This window comes from Terrapene carolina, unplaced genomic scaffold, assembly GCF_002925995.2.
Source record: "Terrapene carolina triunguis isolate 2854851 unplaced genomic scaffold, T_m_triunguis-2.0 Scaffold42, whole genome shotgun sequence".
Lineage (NCBI taxonomy): Eukaryota > Metazoa > Chordata > Testudines > Emydidae > Terrapene > Terrapene triunguis.
Window position 1 is genome coordinate 45,532,141 of NW_020664393.1, and position 21,754 is coordinate 45,553,894.

A 21,754-nucleotide genomic window follows, 5' to 3' on the forward strand; every position below is an offset into this window, starting at 1 on the left:
GGTAGAGGCCAGGATGCAGCAGCTATCTGGGGACTCCCAGGTCTGGTTTCAAGACGCAAGACATCACACTCATGTTCTTTCAAGGCAGTTTTAGAAGCAGTAAACTAAAAAATACTATAACATAAACAGTATAAGCCCATACAGAATAGCTCCTGAGTTTTCTCCAACGCTCTCTGTCCTAGCTTCTGGCTAGCATAATCCCAGTGTCTCTCTCCCTACAGATTGTAACAAATTTTCCTTTAACTGTATTGAGTCCAAATAAGCTCAGTTGTACTTCAGACCTCAAACTTCAAGCCATTATCTGGCTCTGTGATACCTTCTGCTAGACACACCGTTGTGATTAGAATGGCAAGGTTTCAGCATCCCCTCCAAAGGAGGGAAGAAACTAATTTGGTTTAGGATTTTTTCTCTGTGGTCTCTTTGGGGAGGTAGGGCAAGTGGGCTTGGTTTGGTTTGGGGTTTCTTGTAGTGTTGATGTTGGCTTTATCTCTTTCATGTCCCTGATGGAAAATGTGGTTTTCTTTTGTCTTTGTTGGCATTTAAACAAACCATCATCTGCCTATCCTGTTGCTCCTGTTTAGAGTTCTGGCAGAATACAAGGAAGACTTTTAGTGATATTTCATAACAAACATTGTAATATCGTAATACTGCACAACATGTTGACAGTTGTACCTGGTAAAGTTGAATCTCAAAATTCCACATACCATATAATTCAGACAACAAAATTGCTGGGTCATTTTATCAACTGCATTGTGATTTATTAGTAGGGTGGTGAGTGAGAGTTCATATTCATATTTTTGAATGGGGAATGGTAATTAATAAAGAGGATAGATCACTGATTCAGAGAGATGTAGGTGGCTTGGTAAACTGTGTGCAAGCAAACAGTATGTGTTTTAATAGTGCTAAATGTAAATGTATACTTCCAGGAACAAAGACTGTACGCTTTGCTTACAGTGTTGGAGACTCCATCCTGTACCTGAAAAATATTTGGGATCATCATAGATAATCAGTTGAACATGAGCTCCCAGCAAGAAGCTGTAGCCAAAAAGAGCTATTGTGATCTTAGGATGCATAAATAGGAGAATCTCAAGTAAGAGTAGAAAAGTTATTTTACTTCTCTATTTGACACTGGTGCTAACTCTGCTGGAGTACAGTGTTCAGTTCTGGTGCCAACAATTCAAGGAGGATGTTGATGAATTGGAGAGGGTTCAGAGAAAAATGATTAAAGGATGAGAAAGCATGGCTTATAGTGATAGACTCAAGAAGCTCAAACGATTTAGCTTAACGAAGAGAAAGTTCATGGGTGACTTGATTACAGTCTATAAGTACCTGCATGGGGAACAACTCTTTAAAAATGGGCTCTTCAATCTCGCAGAGAAAGGTATAACATGATCCAATGGCTGGAAGTTGAAGATAGCAAAATTCTGATAGGAAATGAGGAGTACATTTTTAATGGTGAAACAATTTACCAAGGGTTGTAGTGCATTCTCCATCACTGACAACTTTAAAATCATGATTGGATATTTTTCTAAAAGATATGCTCTAGGAATTATTTTGTGCAAGTTCTATGGCCTGTGCTATACAAGAGGTCAGACTAGTTCATCACAATGGTCCCTTTTGGTCTTAGAAGCTATGAATCTATGACTCAGTGACATAAAGTAGAATCATGACTGAGGCCTGATCTACACTGAGGGGGGAGGGGGATCGACCTAAGATACGCAACTTCAGCTACGAGAACAGTGTAGCTGAAGTCGATGTATCTTAGTTCGACTTACCTCGTGTCCTCATGGCGCGGGGTCGATTGCCGTGGCTACCCCATCGACTTTGCTTCTGCCTCTCGCCGAGCTGGAGTTCAGCAGTCGACGGGAGAGCGATCGGGGATCGATTTATCGCGTCTACACTACACGCAATAAATCGATCCCCGATAGATCGATCGCTACCCACCGATCCGGCGGGTAGTGTAGACGTATCCTGACACAAGAAATTGTGAGCGCCACTCCTGTTTTAACTCACCTTAACTACTGGAGAGAGTTGGAGAGAGTTAGTCCTAAAATTAATTAAGGAACATATTAGAAAACATTAAAAACCTGACAAGGTATAGGCCCTATAAGAAGGATTTTTTTAAAGCAGGCAAGAAAGGAGCAAGATAGTTCCTAGTGATTATATGTTCTTTTTGAAGATGATTTCAGTGGTCTATCAAAGGAAATTTTGCTTCTATGCACTAGAGACTTTTTGAAGTAACACTTTGTAAATGATTACATGAAGAATCTAGAAAAAAATGAGATGGTCCAATGAAGTGGTAATAATTTAGTAAAAATTGGCTAATAGGTGACTAAACTAGAGAATTGAGGCTTAGGGACAAAGTTTAGTTAAATTAGCTGGGATTTGGATACTTAAATGTAACAACTAAAAACTAAAATTTGGAATTATTTTTTCTGAAAATGTACAGCTATTTTTAAACATGATCTTATATATTTCCACTGATATATAAAAAAAAAGAAGGAAACCAAAGCAACTTTCCTAACAAAGGCTATTTATTTAGATGCCCTGCCATTCAATCATTCTTACTGTTATAAATAGCATGTAAAATGTGGAGTGACTAATTCCTGAACGCTATACTTGTGAAACATGGTATGTTGGCCTGTCAAAAATTCCCTGGTCAATTGCTAATTCAAGCAGGAAAACAAGACAATCTATTCAGTTAGGAACTGACAGAATAAAAATTGAATTGACTCCTAAAGTATTTGTAATTTATTTACAATAAAGTCAGAAAAGGACAACCATAGTTACTCTTGAAAATGTTCTGTGAATACAATTTTTAATACAAAAAAAATTCTTTCTGATGTATGAAAGCTGTTTTTGCTGTGAAACATTGTTTCATGTGATTGCAAGTGATATAAAGAAAGGTTTAATTGGCTAAGTTTGTGAGGCCCTTACACTCAACTTGATGGTATTTCTTTGTTTAGATGTTTGGATGTAACAGGGAATCAGTCACAAAATTTCAGGGAATGTTCAAAGCATCAATAGGAAAACCCTACTGATGTGGGTGATAATGGGGAAAACTGGAGGGGAGAAATGGGTGATGTTCTGAGCCGCTGGCATCTGAGTAGCAAGCTTGCAGTTCAACCATCTCTGTAATTTACTATAGATCAGAGAACCGGTTGATGGCAGTCAATACCACATTCCAGCATAACAATGCTCCTTATTTTAGCCCTGCCCAGCCTCTCAGTAGAATTTAAAAATATTGACCTACTGAAAGAGAAAGAAAGGAGAGTAGAAATGGTGGGTGGAATGGGAATGAGGAAGAGGGAATGCACACACAGCTCCTGGCATGGGAGGGAGAATGGGGTTCTTGGTATAGAGGAGCCTGGTGGGGGAGTGATCACACAGAGCTTCTAGCTTTGAAGGGAAGGAGGGGTCACACAGAATTTTTTGTAGGGTAAGAATGGGTGACCCTGTTACGGGGTGGAAGTTGAGACAGGGGAGGGAAAGTGGGCATAAAGGGGCATGGAGGGTCACACGGAGGCCCTGGCATGGAAAGAGAATAGGGAACCCTAGCTTGGAGGGCATACAGAGCTCCTGGCATGCAGGGGGAGAACCTAGGCAACCGTAACTATTGCTGTCAGTTCTGCTCATAATTAAAGAGAACTTCCCGAACCATAGACAGACACAGGAGCAAAATGTAAATGAACAAACACAAGGTTGCATCATATGACACAGCTGAAATTTTTTATTCCATTTCACCAATTCACGAAATTATCTTTCCCATGAACTGTAGGAAAATTGAGTTACTAGAGGTGTATGATACAGATAATATCAATAGAATTATAGATATTTTCTCTAGATAAATCTCGAGTTTAACATTTTTGTTAAAAGGAGAGATAATAATTATTAATAATAATAATAAATAAAATGCCTTAAATATTCAGACTATCATGGAAAAGGAGATATTTCAACTATGTTGTGTTTTACAGCTGGTAAAATACAGATAGTCACTACCTGGATGTGATAAAAAAAATGAGGACCTGTAATCACAGCCACAGTTTTTGCTTAAGCTGCAGAATTTAATTGTGTATCACATTATCTCAAAACGGATTGATCAACTAATAAGTCCTGAGAATAAATAGTAACGTCAGCCTTTTCAGAACTCTGTTTGAAAATAACTTGGTGTACTTATGATTGTATTTGCATGATCTATGTTCCTAAAACAGCAATGCAACATAGAGCCATTAAGGAGAAATAACATTGTATGTATATTTATAGAATTGTATGATTTTAAAAATATAAAGCTGGGGGGATCAAATAACAGGAACAAACAAACAAAATACTAGGACCTCCTCCACGTAGAAATATATCACCCAACAACACAACAATTCTCATTCAGGCAAATATGTGAGGCCAGATGGGGGGGCCAAATAGAGATGGATGTAATCAGACAGTTTCTGTACCAAACAAACTACGTAGAGCTTTTAATGCATAGCAAATATTGTATCTTTTCTTTTTTTAAGAAACAGCATACAGAAATAACACCAAGAGATTAGTAATAATCACTGTGTTCCCCTGTGCTCCCACACACCTTGCCTCTCTTTGGGGGAAGTAATGCCCCCCTGAACCCCTCCCTAACTATGCCCATGTACGTTACCTCTCGGGGATGAGTGGCCCTTTAAAAATGGATCATCCCCTTTTCTATGACTCTTTATCATGATCTTTGGAGTGAAGATGGGGATAGCACTTTCCCTAATCTCAACAGCCCTTCGTCTTGGAAGAGGGAGCAAATCTTCTCTCCCATACAGGATCTCACGGGAATGAGATGTCCTTTTAAAGTCAGAGAGTCCTTTTCAGTCAGCTGCCTTGAAGTGCCCTGTGGATCGGGGCTGAGGGAGTCAGACAGTTTAGTTTGTTTGCTTGAAATGCAGACCTTTTTAGGGATGTTCTTGTTTCCCTTTGGTTCTTAGGTGCCATGTGGATGTGTAATGCTTATAAGAAGCACATGGAATCTTTTTAAAGGAGATAAGGCAATACACCGCGTTTATCGAGAGTACAATTTAAGCATTAAAATCAGCATATGCTTCCATTCTCTCTCTCTCTCTCTCTCTCACACACACACACACACACACACTCTCTCTCTCACACACACACACACACACCAATAGTTTCTGCAGCTGGATCTTATAGTTACCAATCCTTATTGTTGCTCAGTCAGTTCCAGTGGCCAGCTGAAACTGTACACGAGGGATGGGGAGCTCGACTCAGCTCCGATGTTGATGCAGAATGAACCCAAAATCCCATTGCAATACACCCTTCTTTTATAGTAATAAGTTCCCATACAAGTCTATGGCACACCAGAGCTGTTAGTCAAGGTTGCACACAATCAGGCTGTTACTGGAAGTATCCACAGCTTTTTCTTATCTTGTTCCTCTGGCTCCACTCTTTATTTTGTCCTTGGGGCATATGCCTTTGCTTTAGGATCATCAGTCTGCTATCCGCCTCTCGACTCCTCCACTCCCTTCTTGACCATCCGGCCCAGCTGTCTTTTCTCAGATAATTACCATATATTCTTCACTCACATACCAAACAGTAAATAAGGCGATTACAGCCACAAACTTCTATCCTTCTAACATTAAAATCATTAGTGCAATCAGCAAAGAATAAACTCAGAACAATTTCTCCTTACTAATTCAAAGCTAGCAAAATGGAGTATAAAGCAAAATAAGCAAAATGGAGTACAATTTACTTGAGACAATTTCTTCCCATTAGGCTTACGCTTACAGATGCAGAACCTAGAGCAGCTCAGAGTTAACGTGACTCATGAATTGGGTGTCCTTGGTGTGATGCTGGCAAAGACCTCACAGAAATTTCCTGCCCCAGCAAGTGATCCGACTCCTACTGGGAGAATCTTTAATAGGTTCTTCCTGCTCCAAGAAACTCAGTCAGCCACCGGCTTGAGGTGACAATGTGCCAGACCTGTAGCTCTGGGAGACGAGAATACCTCACAAGGGTCAGGAGTGATTGAGGGGATCATTTGTGATGGCACCATTCTCATTTCCCTTACATTGTTCACAACCCTTACTGGTTTGCTTATGGGGATAAGCTACCCTTTTAAGGACAGTGTCTCCTGCAGCCACATTGTTGCCCTTTAGGGAATGATTGTGCCCTGCTAATGTCCTTATCACAGTCTCTGGGGAAGGGATGAGGTATTTTCTCCTTGTGATGGGTCCCCCCCCACCCTGCTCGGTGCCACCTTGAACTGGGCTACCACTGAGCCCACCTGACCCACCAGCCTGGGTTCCCTTTACACTGTACTGCTGTGACCAGCCTGCCAAGCCCTCTCTCAGGCTCCAGTCTGCACATTCACCAGCACACATACAGCTACCGAAACATACAGATGCTGTGACCAGCTTTGCATGAGAAGGCTTCAGCTAAGGAACTTCCCAGCCACTTAGGCACCCCCTCCTCCCCTGGAGTGTAAACCCAAAATTATACCGTCTTGCACTGCACAGGGAACTGTACAGTGTAAGCTCATGAAATTCGCCCTCTCCCTCAATGTGGAGAGAAAATATACAACAGCTTTTTACCCCAAGTTATGACTTCCACACACCAGTTTGTGATAAAGCAAAAACAAATGTATTAACTACCAAAGATAGATTTTAAGTGATTATAAGGGATAGCAAACAGATCACAGCAGGTTACCTAGCAAATAAACAAAAATGTAATCTAAGCTTAATATACTAAAGAGTTTTGATATGAGTAGCAAATGCTAACCCTAAGTGATGATGTAAGCCGGCTGCAGGCTCATAAAGGGCAAGCTGCACTTGCTTGCAGCTTAAAACACCAGGTATTCCTTTCAAAGGCTAGTAATCCCTCTAGCCTGGGTCCATCCTTTCCCCTAGTTCAGTTCTTGTTCCTCGAGTGTTTCCAGGAGTCTCTTTGGATGGGGAGTCAGTGAAGAACCACAATAATGTCGCTCCCCTGCCTTAAATAGCTTTTGCATATGGCAGGAACCCTTTGTCTCTAAGCTTGGTTCCCATGCCTGGTCAATGGAAAAACACTGGTATTCCAAGATGGAGTCCAGTACCAGGGGACTTGGTCACATGTCCCTGTAGGGTCACAGCAGCCGTGACTTGGAGGCTGTTTGTAGTGTCCACAGGAAGATTCTCCGGTGGGAGATAAACTTCTAAGGCCTATTTTCTCTAATGGCCCTTCCCAACCAGCCAACTAGACTGATTGCAATCTGCCTAGTGGGCGTTCCCCAGGTGTAAACACATTTGTAATAGATTTGAAATAGATGCATAAACAATACTCCTAACTTCAGATACCAAAAAGATACATGCATACAAATAGGATAATCATATTCAGTAAATCATAAACTTTTCAATGATATCTCACATGACCTATCTTGCATAAAATACATTATAATTATATCACAATCATATTATCATAATATTACTGTGATGAATATGGGGTGTAATGTCACACTCCTCTCTTCCTATCTCTTTATTTCACAGGATTCTCCTTCCCTTTGAAGACTGCAGTGCTCACTTCTGGTCATTTTTTAAGCATTCTCGTAAGCTTTGGCGTAGGATTCGGCATGCTTCTTCCCCTGTCATTAGCTCTCTGTCTTGGGAGGGAGAGGGAAGCTTCTCTCTCATGCTGGAACTACATGTTACGAACTGCCATGTTAAGGACAAAGAGTTCTTTGCCTAATTCACTCTAATTCAGTGATTACTGTTTCTTGCCATATGACGGACTCCTTGTCACTGTGTTCCATATCATGTGAATAGGGCCAGCACATAAAGTCTTCCCTTTTATTTCTACCAGTTTTGCATCCTGGACACTTATTAAGGGGGGGGGGGGAGAGGGGTCCTGACTGCCTGCTGGATATTAACCAGATAATAAGGCCTACTCCAGGGTTAAATACTTGTAAAGAAAAAAAATATTAATATTGAATGTCTATGATTCCTTAGAAAAACAAATTCAAACTATTTCATACAGTTTGGAAGGTGAAATTAAAGGCAAGATACCTGACTGTTTCTGATGCAAGGAGTTACAGGGTGTTTTACAAAAGTCTTTTGTGAGGACTGCACACGTGTGGTCTGGTTGTCACATAGGAGATATGAGGGGGTCGAGCATGCTTAATATAGATGGAATCCTTAGAGAATTTAGCTGCCAGTCTATAACAAACTTCTACTGAACATGTGAAAACTGAGATTTTTCAGGGGCTTATACTGTGGCCAAGTGTGGGTGGACTTTTACACGGCCAGTACAATGCACATGCCTAATATCAGAGCAATTCCTCTGCAAATTTCAAGTCCCTGCTGTAATGCATAAAGATGTTGCAACTTTTCAGTGTAATACTTATAATATATATATTTTTTAACATGAACAAACCAATGTATTTTCCCCTAACTTCATTCTTGGAAATGGCTGAACTATTTATACCCAAAAAAAAAAAAAAAAAAAAAAAAGGCGTGAGGAACACACTTGGCATGGAAGATCTCATACTGAATGTTTAAAGTTTGACAACCTTATAAGCAATTGAAAACAGCCGTCCTATAACGGAAAGTGTTAGGCCACTTTAATTATAGGTGATGTTCCCAGCTCCATTGTGTGAATGGTTTTCACCTAAAGACCCTGTAATACTGATTTATAAGTCAAGAATTGGCTTGCTAAGCACTGATTTGTGATTTATAAATTATATGCCTAATTAATAAATCATGAAACTGTCTATGAATTATGTGGCTCATTTTTGTCATACTAGTGAGTTTTAAGTTAAATTGTACATCTGATTTATAAACCATGTCATTGATTTATAAGTCTTTACAGAGGTCAAATATGTTATTGGTTGATATGGCTGCCATAATACAGTATCACTGGCAGAAAGTTGTATAAATTAAAAATATGACCTTTCTGACAGAATGAAATGAAATTGATATACCCTTACACAAAGGACAAGAAATAGAGGCAAACGAAGAGTCTATGACAATAAAGGCATTTACCAACTAATTGGAATGTCTGTGAGAATATGTACTGTATATTAAAGGGGTGGCTGCAAGGTGCCATTAGCATATTTATTTAAACTGAGGAATTTCAGATACTCTTAACTCACAAATGTACTCTTGATTACATTTGGCCATGCAATAATAGCTCTTGGGGTTAGAGCAAAGTGTCCTTCCCTGCCCCTCTCCCTGAATGAAAGAAAGTGCCATTTCTAATTACAGAAATGCAAAAAGGGAGAGGGGGAAGATTGAGGAGGGGAGGTTTATGAATTTAGATGCCTTTTCATAATAATACAGTTTAAAAAGAGTTTGTTTTTTAAAGTAATCAAGCAAAACCCCACTACCATAGTATTAAGGATCCTGAGGTCTGAATAGTTGCTGCAGGGTAAGCCACAATCTAGAGGTGGAGAAGAGAGTGTCAGGGATCTAAAGTGAGACAAGCTGGATGAGGTAATTTCTTTTATTGGGCCAACTTCTGTTAGTGAGAGAGAGACAAACTTTCAAGTTTACACAGAGCTTTTTTCAGATCTGGGAAAGTCCTTTTATGTGGTATTAAGAAGCCAAAGATGGGGTGGGGATCTCATCTTCTTACTCCTGGAGATCAAAAGTGCTCCAGGAGATAGCCACAAAAGATGCACCTAATGCATTCTCCCTCTTTCTCAAACACACTCACCTACATACATAATATGGTTTGACCACACTGAAAATGATAGGCTCTATCTAGCAGAAAATAACAATGGGCATTCTAAATTCCAGAAACCATGAAAGGTTCAAAATTGCTCAAATCTCCATCTCTGGAAAGATTTGCAGAGCTGCCACAGGGGAAAAGAACTGATGGAAATGTATTGTCTTACTTTGCTGTTACACAGCTCATGATTCTCACACTCACCTAAGAACCTCAATCTGGATTCTGTGCTGGGCCTCACTATATTCCCCAGAGACATTGCAAAAGGGAAAGAATGTCTTCCAGTGTTTTAGGTACTAAACTGGGAAGCAGGAGGGCTGGGTTCTATTCCTAGCTGTCCATAGACTTCCCATGTGATGTTGGGCAAGATTATCGTAATGCATACACATAAGGGAGCTGAATTAAAATTGCATAGGTAATCTTAATTGTGTCCTTTTCTTATTTTTGAGTATTTCATCATGTCTATCAAATTTTTAATATATTATACCAAGGTAATATTATTTTCTGCTTGGAGTGTTTTAGATGTGCACAATACTTTTCTGAAACATTTAAGAAGGTAGGTCTCTAACCCAAATTAATGTAATTAAGAAAACTTGTGAAAATAAGATAATACAGAATTAAATGTTACAATTTTTTTTTTTGATTTGTACTCTTCTCTATAACTAGTGGCACACAAATTACACATGGGAAGAGCAAATGTTGATATAAGATCACTTTAAAAATCAGATATTTTATATTTAGCCATGGCTGAGGATGAAATGGAATCTTTGTCTCACAATTCCTTTACTTTGTTTTGTTTAATTCAGGCTCTCACTAGAGTTTCTTTGCTGTAACACTGTAAATCATTTTTAAAGCCCAATAATAAAACAAGTCTTTGAAAAAGATATTATTTTAAAAAAAGAAGAAAAAAAGGGAATTATAACTTTATATATCAGGATTTGGGCATAATACTTGATAATGATGATAGAATAACAAATTGTTCTGTTAAATCAGGTGCAGTTGTTACATACATCAAAGAACGGAGAATAATATAGAAATTTATATTAAAAGTACAAAGCACTGAGATACAAATTGTCTGAGTACCTTATACATCATGATATAATTGTCAAATCACTCAGATGACTTATGCTAGATGTCACTTGCATGTTTTCTCATTACATTTTCCTCCATGTTTTTTAACCATTTTCTTTTCATCTCTGGGTGCTATTGCACATTTGAATGACTCTCAAGATTGCTATCCTCTAGCCAGAAGCATGATACGTCTCAACTTCTGGAAATACAATATAATAAATATGCTATTCCTCACAAATTTTACTTAACTAATATTCCTTCAGTTAAAGAAGTATCTGAATACCTGTATGCTTCCACACCTGTTTAGTTTTTTTTTTAACAAAACAACACCACCACCACAACCTAAACATTTCCCTGTATTGAGATCGTCTTTTTTTTTTAAACATCCCCCAGATTTCTATATCCCTCAGCAAAGTGTTATTGACAGATTAGGGCTCCTATGTTTGTCTGAGATATGCCTGTGACTCTCCTGTCCTATAGATCATCCATGTAGAATATTTCTCTAAATATTGTGAACTGAATTTTCAAGTGTTGGCTCCAGAACCTGTCATAATAAGCCTGTAGACTACAAATAATTATTTAAAAAATATATATTGAAGCAAATTTACCCTACAAGCAATGCAGTAGCATTCTTCCCACACAATTTTCATCTCCTGGGAGAATTGTACAGATCCACAAAGTTACAGTACTTGTTATCCCAGTTATCTCTTGATCCGACAACTCTACAGCAGGTATCCACTTAGTCTGTGAAACCAACCAGCTTTTCAAATTTGAATAGTTTGATAATTAGCGCTAATTAATATTTTTACATACTGTTCTTTGACTGTACGCTCCTTGCGGCAGTCTGAGTCCTGTACAAGGACATTGATGGTGCTTAACGTACATTGATAGATGTAAGCATATTTAACAAAATGTTACCAAATCCTAATGGAATTTTCATAATTTTTTTTGCATTTCCTTTCCAATCATAAATGATTTCAATGATTGCCAAGCTAATGTTACATGTAAATATAAACCCTTTGTCTTTCTTATTAGCCTCTTTCTTCAGCCTCATTTATCAAATAATATCAGAATCTATTGTTTCTGGTATCAAAATCTCTTGCATGATTTGTGATATCACAAACACTGGATTATGGTATCACTGAATAAATCAGGGCAGAGGAGTAAGCTTAGTATACAAGAATCCTCTCTTTATGCAAATCTTAATCATAATCAGCAATTGTTGAAAGGAAATTTTGGGAAAAATACCTAATAACTGCCTTGATTCAGGAAACCATTTTATGTGCTCAAAATTAAGCTTGTGCTTAAGTGCATCATTATTCAGGAAAGCACCTAAACACATGCTTAAGTCACTTGCTTGATTAGTTGGTGTCAATATTAACTACAGTAAGTTAAACATGTATATGTCATAAAGTCCTCCAGAGAATGACTAGCTTTGGGGGGGGGGGGGAACATTCAAGAATGGGTACTTCACCTTTATTATTGTATTTTTAACAATTTAAGCTTTATGGCAAGTGTTAATGTAAAACACGCTTGGATAATCACTCTTTGAGCTTATATTTTGAGAGCAGTATTATCTAATTGTAAATTGGGTGTTCTGTGAAAGAGCAGGGCATTCTGAATCTCTGTAATCAAAGACAGGAAGGTATTATTAACTTATCCAGAATATGCAGATGTTGTCGGTCTGACTGATCCTATGTTCCATTTTAGCAAAATTGTTATCCTTTTCCCCGCAAAGAACTATTTCTTAACATACAAATATGGTGAAGAAACACCATCTATAATATAAAAATATATTATTTATATATTATTTGAAATATATCTTTGTATCTCAATTGCAATTTATAAAACCTGCCTCTGCATATATTAATTACATTAGTTAGATTATATTAATTAATTTTGTTTAATTGGCTAATGTTTTTATAATCCTTTGAAGATATAAAGCCCTATATTAAATATTAGATACCATTAATGTATTTGTTAATAAAGAGATATATCTAAAAGGAGCGTCTCTACTGGTGCTATTGTTACATTCATTATACATTCTTTTCCAAAGTATTTTACCATTATATGGAATCATAGAATCATGGAATTGTAGGACTGGAAGGGAACTCGAGAGGTCTTCAAGTCCTGTCTCTTGCACTCAGGGCAGGACTAAGTATTATCTAGACTATCCCTGACAGGTGTTTGTCTAACTTGCTGTTAAAAATCTCCAATGACAGAGATTTCACAACCTCCCTAGGCAATTTATTCACAGTTTAATTGCCCTGACAGTTAGGAAGTTTTTCCTAATGTCCAACCTAAACTGCCATTGCTGCAATTTAAGCTCATTGCTTCTTGTCCTATCCACAGAGGTTAATGAGAAATGTTTTCCTCCTCCTCTTTGTAAAAACTTTTCTGTACTTGAAAACTGTTATCATGTCTTCCTTAAGTCTTCTCTTCTCCAGACTAAACAAACTCAGTTTTTTCTATCTTCCCTCATAGGTCACATTTTCTAGACCTTTAACTGATTTTCTTGCTCTTCTCTGGACTTTCTCCAATTTGCAGAAGAATTACTTCTTGTGTCTTGCTTACAACACTCCTGCTAATGCATCCCAGAATGCTATTACCTTTTTTTTTTTTTTTTTTTTTTTGCAACACTGTTCACTCATATTTAGCTTTTGATCCACTATAATCCCCAGACCCCTTTCCGCAGTAGTCCTTCCTAGGTAGTCATTTCCCATTTTGTATGTCTGCAACTGATTGTTTCTTCCAAAGTGGAGAAAGTTGCATTTGTCTTTATTGAATGTCGTCTTATTTACTTCAGATCATTTCTCCAAATCATTTTGAACTTTAATTCGACCTCCAAAGTACTTGCAACCCCTCCTAGCTTGGTATCATCCACACACTTTATAAGTGTACTCTCTCTGTCATTATCTAAACCGTTAATGAAGATATTGTACAGAACTGGAACCAGATCGGATCCCTGTGGGACCCCACTCGGTATGCCCTTCCAGCTTGACTGAACCACTGATAACTACTCTCTGGAATTGGTTTTCCAAGGTGGTCTCACCCACCTTATAGTAGCTCCATATAGGTTGTATTTCCCTACTTTGTTTATGAGAAAGTTATGTGAGACAATATCAAAAGTGTTACTAAAGTGAAGGTATAACACATCTACCGCTTCTCCTCTTTCCCCCCTCCACCCCGCCTCCAAGGCATTGTTACCCTGTCAAAGAAAGCTATTGGATGCCTAAATTAAGATGACTGGTCTGTAATTCCCCAGGTTGTCCTTATTCCCCTTTTTGTAGATTGGAACTATATTTGCCCTTTTCCAGTCCTCTGGAATCTCTCCCGTCTTCCATTACTTTTTGAAGATAATCGCTAATGGCTCAGATCTCTCCTCAGACAGATCCTTGAGTATTCTAGGATGTATTTCATCGGGCCGTGGTGACTTGAAGACAACTAATTTGTCTAAGTAATTTTAATTTATTCTTTCCCTATTTTAGCCTCTGATCCTACCTCATTGTTAGTGTCATTCACATCTTCTGTGACATCAAAAATTCATCATTAATATTTTGGGGGTTTTTTGCTCATGTGAATACTGATTATTTATATAGTTTGATAAATTAAAAACAATATCTCTTTCCTTTCTGGAATGTGGAAATCTCACAACATTTTTGATGTACATGTGACTATAATGATTACAATGTAGATAATTACATTAAAGTGTAAATAATTGTTGTCATTAAGTGTTTGCTGCTCTAATAGGTGCAGTCACTATACAACATAATTGGTGCAAATAACATGAAAAAGTTGCTACTCAAACAAATATAAACCACCACAGTATTATATTTAGCTTACTTAACAATAAGTAGTTTTTCAAAGGCTGAAATTCCTTACTAATACAATGACAGTGTAATGATTTGCATTGCCATATAAGGTCTCTGGGTGCAAGTGCACGATCAGACATAAAGGATTGCACAAAATCTGAGTTGTATTGGTAACATGCTGTGAAAGCCTCCATCAGGTGTGTTAACATACTCTGCCATTAAAAAAAAAAAGCACTTCAAAATCTGGAAGTCTTGCTGTGAGTGAGGTACTGTATAGTAGGGCACCCAAATAGATGTCATTGGCAATCCAGAGTGTTGTTATCCCCCCCCCCCAATCAAATATTTGTATTTCCCACAAGAGAAAAAGTTTAAAACTGCTTGTCCTGATTATCTAAGTGCCCCTTTACAAATGACAATAGTTACTTCTGTTACCATAACAATGAGAATTAAATGTCGAACTAAAAACATGTTCTGGCAGAATATAATGGGCCTTTTGTTATGTTACACTTTGTGATATTATAGTGGGCCAGATTTTAATTTACTTTCATACTTTAAATTGATACTTTAAACTTCAAGCTATGTTGAATTGGTGAAGCTCTGTTGTGGAGCTACATTGATTTAAACCAGTTAAAAATCTGGGCCACTAGGCCTTATTAGACAATTTGGTCTAGATCCTCAAGAGTATTTAGGTGCATAATTAGGGTTGCCAGGTGTCTGGTGTTTGACCCTGGTGGCTCTGGTCAGCGTTGCTAACCGGGCCATTAAAAGTCTGGTTTGCGGTGCAGTGAGGCTAAGGCAGGATTCCCGCTTGCCCTGGCTCCACGCAGCTTCAGAAAGTGGCCGGCATGTCCCTGAGCCCGTAGGTGCAAGGGCAATTAACAAAGCTCCGTGCGCTGCCGAGTGCTGACTCTGAAGCTCCCATTGACTGGGACTGCAGCCAATGGGAGCTGCAAGGGCAGTGCCTGACTTCCCCTGCACCTAGGAGCCGGACATGCCGGCCGCTTTCAGGAGCCACGTGAAGCCAGGGCAGGCAGGGAGCCTGCTTTAGCCCTGCTGTGCTGCCGACTGGGAGCCGCCTAGGTAAGCACCGCCTGGCTGGAGCCCGCATCCCGAACCCCCTCCTGGCACCCCAACCCCAGCCCTGAGCCCCATCCCACACCCAAACTCCCTCCGGGAGCCCACACACCCTCCCGCACTCTGCCCCAGCCCTGAGCCCCCTCCTGCATCACAAACCCCCCATCCCCAGCCGGAGCCAACACCCCCTCCCGCAACTCAACCCCCTGCCCCAGCCCCGAGCTCACTCCCACACTCCAAACCCCTCAACCCCAGCCTGGAGTCCCCTCCTGCATCCCAAACTCCTCATCCACGGCCCAACCCCCTGTCCCAGCCCGAAGCTGGAACTCCTCATTTCTGGCCCCACCCCAGAGCCTGCACCCCAACTCCCTGCCCCACTCCAGTGAAAATGAGTGAGAATGGGGGAGAGCAAGGGAGCGGGGATGGAGTGAATGTGGAGTGGGGCCTCTGAGAAGGGGCGGGGCCTTGGGGCATTGGCGGGGTGAGGTAAGGGTGTTCAGTTTTGTGCGATTAGAAAGTTGGCAACCCTACATATAACTCCCATTGAAATCAAACAAATCAGTGAGAGTTAGGTGTCTAAATACCTTGGAGGGACCTTAGACATTTTTTTATAAATAAGTGAGACTTGTTTGAGGAGCACTAATGCCCTCTTGGTTCTGTTTGAGCCATCTCAAAGGAGTTACATTTAAAAGTCAGACTGTCTCTCTCTAGATATATATATTTGAAGGGGGGTTCTCTGCTCAGTTATTGAGAGATTTTTCTTGTCTTTTTGAGTGGTGCATGGAGTAAGTTTCTAAATCAACAGGGGCATTAAAAGCTTCATAATTATTTTAAAATACCATTTAAGGCATTATCAAAGTTTTAAAGCTTCACACGTAGCCGTGAGGAAATTCTGTCACAAATTCACCAGGTCCAAAATGATATTCAAAGGAAATTATGCAGAATTATGTGGGTCCTTCAGTGAAATCCTGTATAATCCTAATAATTTGCCCCAGATTTCTAGGGTGATGGAATTATATATGTGGCAGTGCTCTCATGTGCTACCTTTGCAAGGAGAAATAGAATGAGACCAACATTTTCAAATGTGGGCACCAGTATGCAGCCTGAATTTCATGGATGCTGAGTACCCTCATCTCATTGGAAATGTTAGACACTCAAATTTTTAAAAAAATCCGTCTATGTTTGTTAATTCTGTAAATAAGACTAATTAAAGCCACATACTATTGATACCCAGTGCTTCTTTTACTAAAGTTTCTATACCTTTGCTCAGTGAATGTGAAGCATATTGTTTCCTGTATATGAATAGGTTCAATGTATTTTGTGAGTTCTGTAATGTCTAATTTTTGAAGTAACATTATTTTAGAGTATATTTGAAAATAATATTAGAAAAGCAGACTTTGGAGATGTAAGATTTTTCTGTTAATAATATTAAGAGTTTTTCCTATGTAAAGCCATGGAATGCCATGTGTCTGCATTTTGATAGCGTCTAGTGGTAATATAGATCTGAGTTTGCTCATACTCTTTTTAAATTATGTGTACACATATATTGTTAATTTATTAAACTAGTTATACCTTTATGCCTCTTTAATCTAAAAAATATAGAATTTTATGCCTTTGTGTATTATGGTAAAAATATTGTCACAGTACCAATTAATCAGCTCATTAGAACCCAGAAAGTAAGCTATGTTTGGAGCAGAGAAATAAAATGGAAAGCAAATACAGGATTAATATAGTATCCTAGTCTATAATTATCTGCTGTAAATCGTTAACAAGCTAGAGTTAGGGAGCCTTACAAAATACTTATTGGATCATACCTAGCCTATGCCCAAGCAAAGGATTTAATATAACACTTACTTAAAAAAGGGCCAAAACAGTAAAAAGGCATCCTCTGAAATTTCCTTCTTTTACATATGTGGTAACTGCAAATGCCTAATGCAGTTACTCCAGAACAAATGTTTGGCATGTACAAAGACTTAAAGGGGATAGAATCACCGAAAAGCTTGGGGGTCCTTAAACACACAAGCCCTGCACTGATTATTTTGCTCAGCCTCCCAACACAGGTTCCTTGAGTTTCCTTCCCAAACTCCTCAAATGGACTGTTCCTTTTAGTCCCTTTCCCATTGAAAGAGTCATCTTTCCTGACTCCTAGATTTTTTTTTCTTCCCAGATCATCCAAATGGATGCTTCTTTTCCCATTGACACACTGTGTTAGTCCCCTTATTACTGTAGATGCTAGACATCTAGTCTTAATCTATCCCAGAAAATATTAGATAATCTATTTTAGATTAATATTTATTTCTGTTTTCTTCCAGCTTACGAGTTACAAAACTGCCCAGATCCTCCTCCTTTTTTAAATGGATATATAGTCAACTCGGATTACAGCGTGGGTCAATCAATATCATTTGAGTGCTATCCTGGGTATGTTTTAATAGGTCACGCTGTTCTCACTTGCCAACATGGGATCAACAGGAACTGGAACTATCTTTTTCCAAGATGTGAAGGTAACTTTATAGTGGTATATTAGTGTCAGAACTCATGCTGCTCTCTTATTATTTTTATTTGTATTCATATACTGTAGCTTTTCCTAAAACGGGACATCTTTATCATATGCTGCACTAGTGGCAACTCTGGTCAAAATATCAGTTGTAATTCTATAACCCTCTTAGCAGCAAATTCACGTGCCCATAAAGGGCTTGACATTGCTGCCATTGAAGTTATGGGAAGTTTCACTAATAAAGGGCACTCATGAAAGTAATCCTCAGCAACCGTTGCTGAATTGTTTAGTGAAGCTTGTGTTCCTTTGTTGAAGTTCTGCTCCTGTTTCCTTGGTGCCCGTGTGGAATGTGTACTGCATAAACTTTACCAATTGTTCCACAGTAGAACTTTTGTCTGAAAGATGAAAGCACAAAAAGGCCTTTGACCAAGCCCAGGGCCGGCTCCAGCATTTCTGCCGCCCCAAGCAAAAAAAAAAAAAGCCGCGATCGGCCGCGGCAATTGGGGAAAAAAAAAAAAAGCCGCGATCGGCGGCAGCTGTTCAGCAGCAGGTCCTTCGCTCCTAGAGGGAGTGTGGGACCTGCCGCCCCCGAATTGCCGCAGGTGCCGCCCCTCTCCCTTGGCCGCCCCAAGCACCTGCTTGTTAAGCTGGTGCCTGGAGCCGGCTCTGACCAAGCCCCACACAAGATTATACTAAAGGAGCTAAGGGCTTGTCTACACAGCGACACACGGGAAAATTAATCCAGATTAACTAAAGGTGTGAATTTAAAGTGGATTCATGAAACCCCTGTATGGACACGCACTCTGAATTAAAGTGGCCTTTATTTAGTTTAACAAATCCACTTTAAATTCACACTGTTAGTTCAGACTGTGTCTGTGTAGATAACCCTAACTAGTCATGGTATGAGAAGTAACGTATTGTCATGAATAAGAAACTGGGTAAGATACAGAAAACAAAGAATAGTAATAAACGGTCAATTTTCATCATAGCAGAAGATTACAGTGGGTTCCACAAGTTTCCATATAGGACCAATGTTCTGTACATTTATTAATGATCTGGAAAAGTGAGCAAACAGATGACAAAATTTACAGATGACCCAAAATCACTGAGGTTAGGCAGGACTGGAAAAGAGTGTGAGGAATTTCAGAGAGACCTAAGGAAGCTAGGTGAATGAGCCATTGAGAGTTTTGGAAAAAGAGATAAATCATCGTGCTTTAGGGCATAACCCAATCTCTGACTATTAGGAATTAGAAGGAAACTCTTTATGGTGATAGATTATATTACTTCCTACTGCAATCTCTTGGACTTTCCTCTGAGGTAGCTGATGCTGACCACAAAAAAAAAAAAAAAAATGAACTGTGGACCAATGGTCTGTTTCAGTATATCAATTCCTATACTCCTAAATTGTTGTGAATTAACCACTGTGAATGATGCTTTCAATTTATTTATTTTTTTCTGAGTGGTGCCCTCATGCCTGAACTGCAACTGTTCTGTAAGCCTGTATAGGTGCATACATGTTGTGTGTGTGTGTGTGTGTGTGCGAGAGAGAGAGAGAGACAGACAGAGAGAGTGAGAGAGATTTAGGATGAGAAGCTTATACTATTCCCTTATTTTGACATTTAAACTCAATATTGTGAAAACTCAGCAACTAAAAATTCCAGAGTAGTTAGCCCAGATTTCCTCAAATTACTAAAATATATGGCAATCTCAAATTAAACATATAGAAGTGCACATTATTGTACCATTCATGGAATGCAAATGAACTACAAAGAAACAACACAATTAAAATAGCATTCCAGCATTAGTAAATGAATTGCCTGGAGAAATGCAAAGCAATTAAAATGACCAACATTTTCTCCCTTTTGACATGCAAAATATCCAGATGGAAACAGGAAATTAAATAACATTGTGTTTAAACTTCTAAAGAAATGAAATTCAACATTTTTACCATTATCATTATTTATTATTTTTATGACAATGGTTCCTAGTAACTAGCTGAGGAGGAGGCCCTATTGTGCTAGTTATTGTACAAACATAGTAGTTGACAGTCCCTGTCCTAAAGAGCTTACAGTCTAAATAGACAAGACAGATAAAGGGGTAGGGAAACGAGTGAAAGCATATAAAGAAAGTGATAGATGTAATGGTGGGAAACATCATGTTAGTGTCACATTTTTATTTTAGTTTTAAATTTAGATGGGGTTTTGTTTAGGAAGAAGAGGCTATTAGCTAGTAGAGAAAAAAGAAGGGAGAAGGGGAGATTGAAGGGGGATATTGCGAGAGGAACTGGACAGGAGAGGGAAATGAGGAGGAACATATGAAGGGCAGGAGCGGGAAGGCTGAAGTGTAGATAGCGTGAGGAAGTATGCAGGGGGGAGTTGGAGCAAACTTATAGTCCACACATGGAAGAGAATTCCCAGATTCAAAACTGTAGAAAGCAACCTGATGACATCACCAGTGTTCACCAGTCTCTGCAGTAGAACTTGCTAAGACTGTTCCTTGTACTTGTTCTGGCCATCTTTGCTTTCTTTTGCCCCTAGTGCTAGCTGGAATATCTTTCTTCCCCTAGCCTCCGGGACTTGGGGCAGGTCAGTGTTGCATGGATCCTAGTGCCCTTGTGAGTGGATGGGTGGATCACTGGTGCTCCACTGTTCTAGGTCCTGGGTTTAGTGATTAGATGCTATGTTACACAATCATTTGCTCTGTCCATCTCCTTAATCTCTGAATGAATTAATCCATAGATTTTGATGTCCCCATACTCAAGTCTTGCCTCAAAACAAAAACACTTTTTAGATTTGAAGTTGCTCATCTTTTACCAAACAAAATAGTGACTCATGTTCTTATTTAATTTATATTGTCATTGAAGTCATCTGAGAGGCTGTACAATTTTAAAGTTAATAATTAAAATAAAATGTACCCCAGTAGCCAAAAATATTGAAATGGAAAAGCTGATGAAAAAAATGAGAGCAAAATTATTGGAAAGGCATAGCTAAATAGAAAGGATCTTCACAGAGCCTTGAAGGCAGTTACTGTATAGAGCCACAAGAAAAGATGTATTGTACTCAGGAAGGATTTTTTTTTTTATGGGACTAACACAACAATCCACTTTCTTTAAAAGATATGTTTAAGTGAGAGCAACATTACAGATTATTACTCTAAAAAGTGTGCATGATAATTTTTAAATATGTCCATATCTTATTTACTCAATTACTTTATCTGCCCCACAAAAATATTTTTTTAAACATTCAAGTCTGTCTTATTTTTCAGATGGTATCTAATGAGTAACCCCATGTTCCAATAAAATACTTAAACTAGCTATGTTGTCATTTTGAGCTAACATAATGAGTGTCGTGATCCTGGATTTTTCTTCACTCCTTCACTTCCTGGGAGAGACAGATGACTTATTTCCCTTCTTTTTGAATAGTCTCTGCTGAATTGTTTTACTTTATGTGCACAGTAGGTAAATGCAGGTCCCCATTAAAGTCTAGGCCTCAGGCACAGTTATTTTGGGGTATCTTTTTTTAAAAAATAATTGAACAAAGAGAATTGGCTGAGCAGTAGGACTCAGAGGAAGGAATGGCTGGCTGCCATGCACTGAGCAGCTGCTAGCTGCTATGGTATACAC

At 38.9% G+C, this 21,754-nt stretch overlaps 1 protein-coding gene across 1 annotated transcript in view; it reads left to right on the forward strand.

The window, feature by feature from the left end:
• CSMD1 (CUB and Sushi multiple domains 1) overlaps positions 1 to 21,754 on the forward strand; it is a 1,543,069-nt gene that overhangs the window by 1,361,787 nt on the left and 159,528 nt on the right. Inside the window, exon 42 of the mRNA XM_029912248.1 lies at positions 17,951 to 18,139. Within this exon, the coding sequence (XP_029768108.1) occupies positions 17,951 to 18,139 (189 nt within the window). The remainder of the gene's footprint in view (positions 1 to 17,950; positions 18,140 to 21,754) is intronic.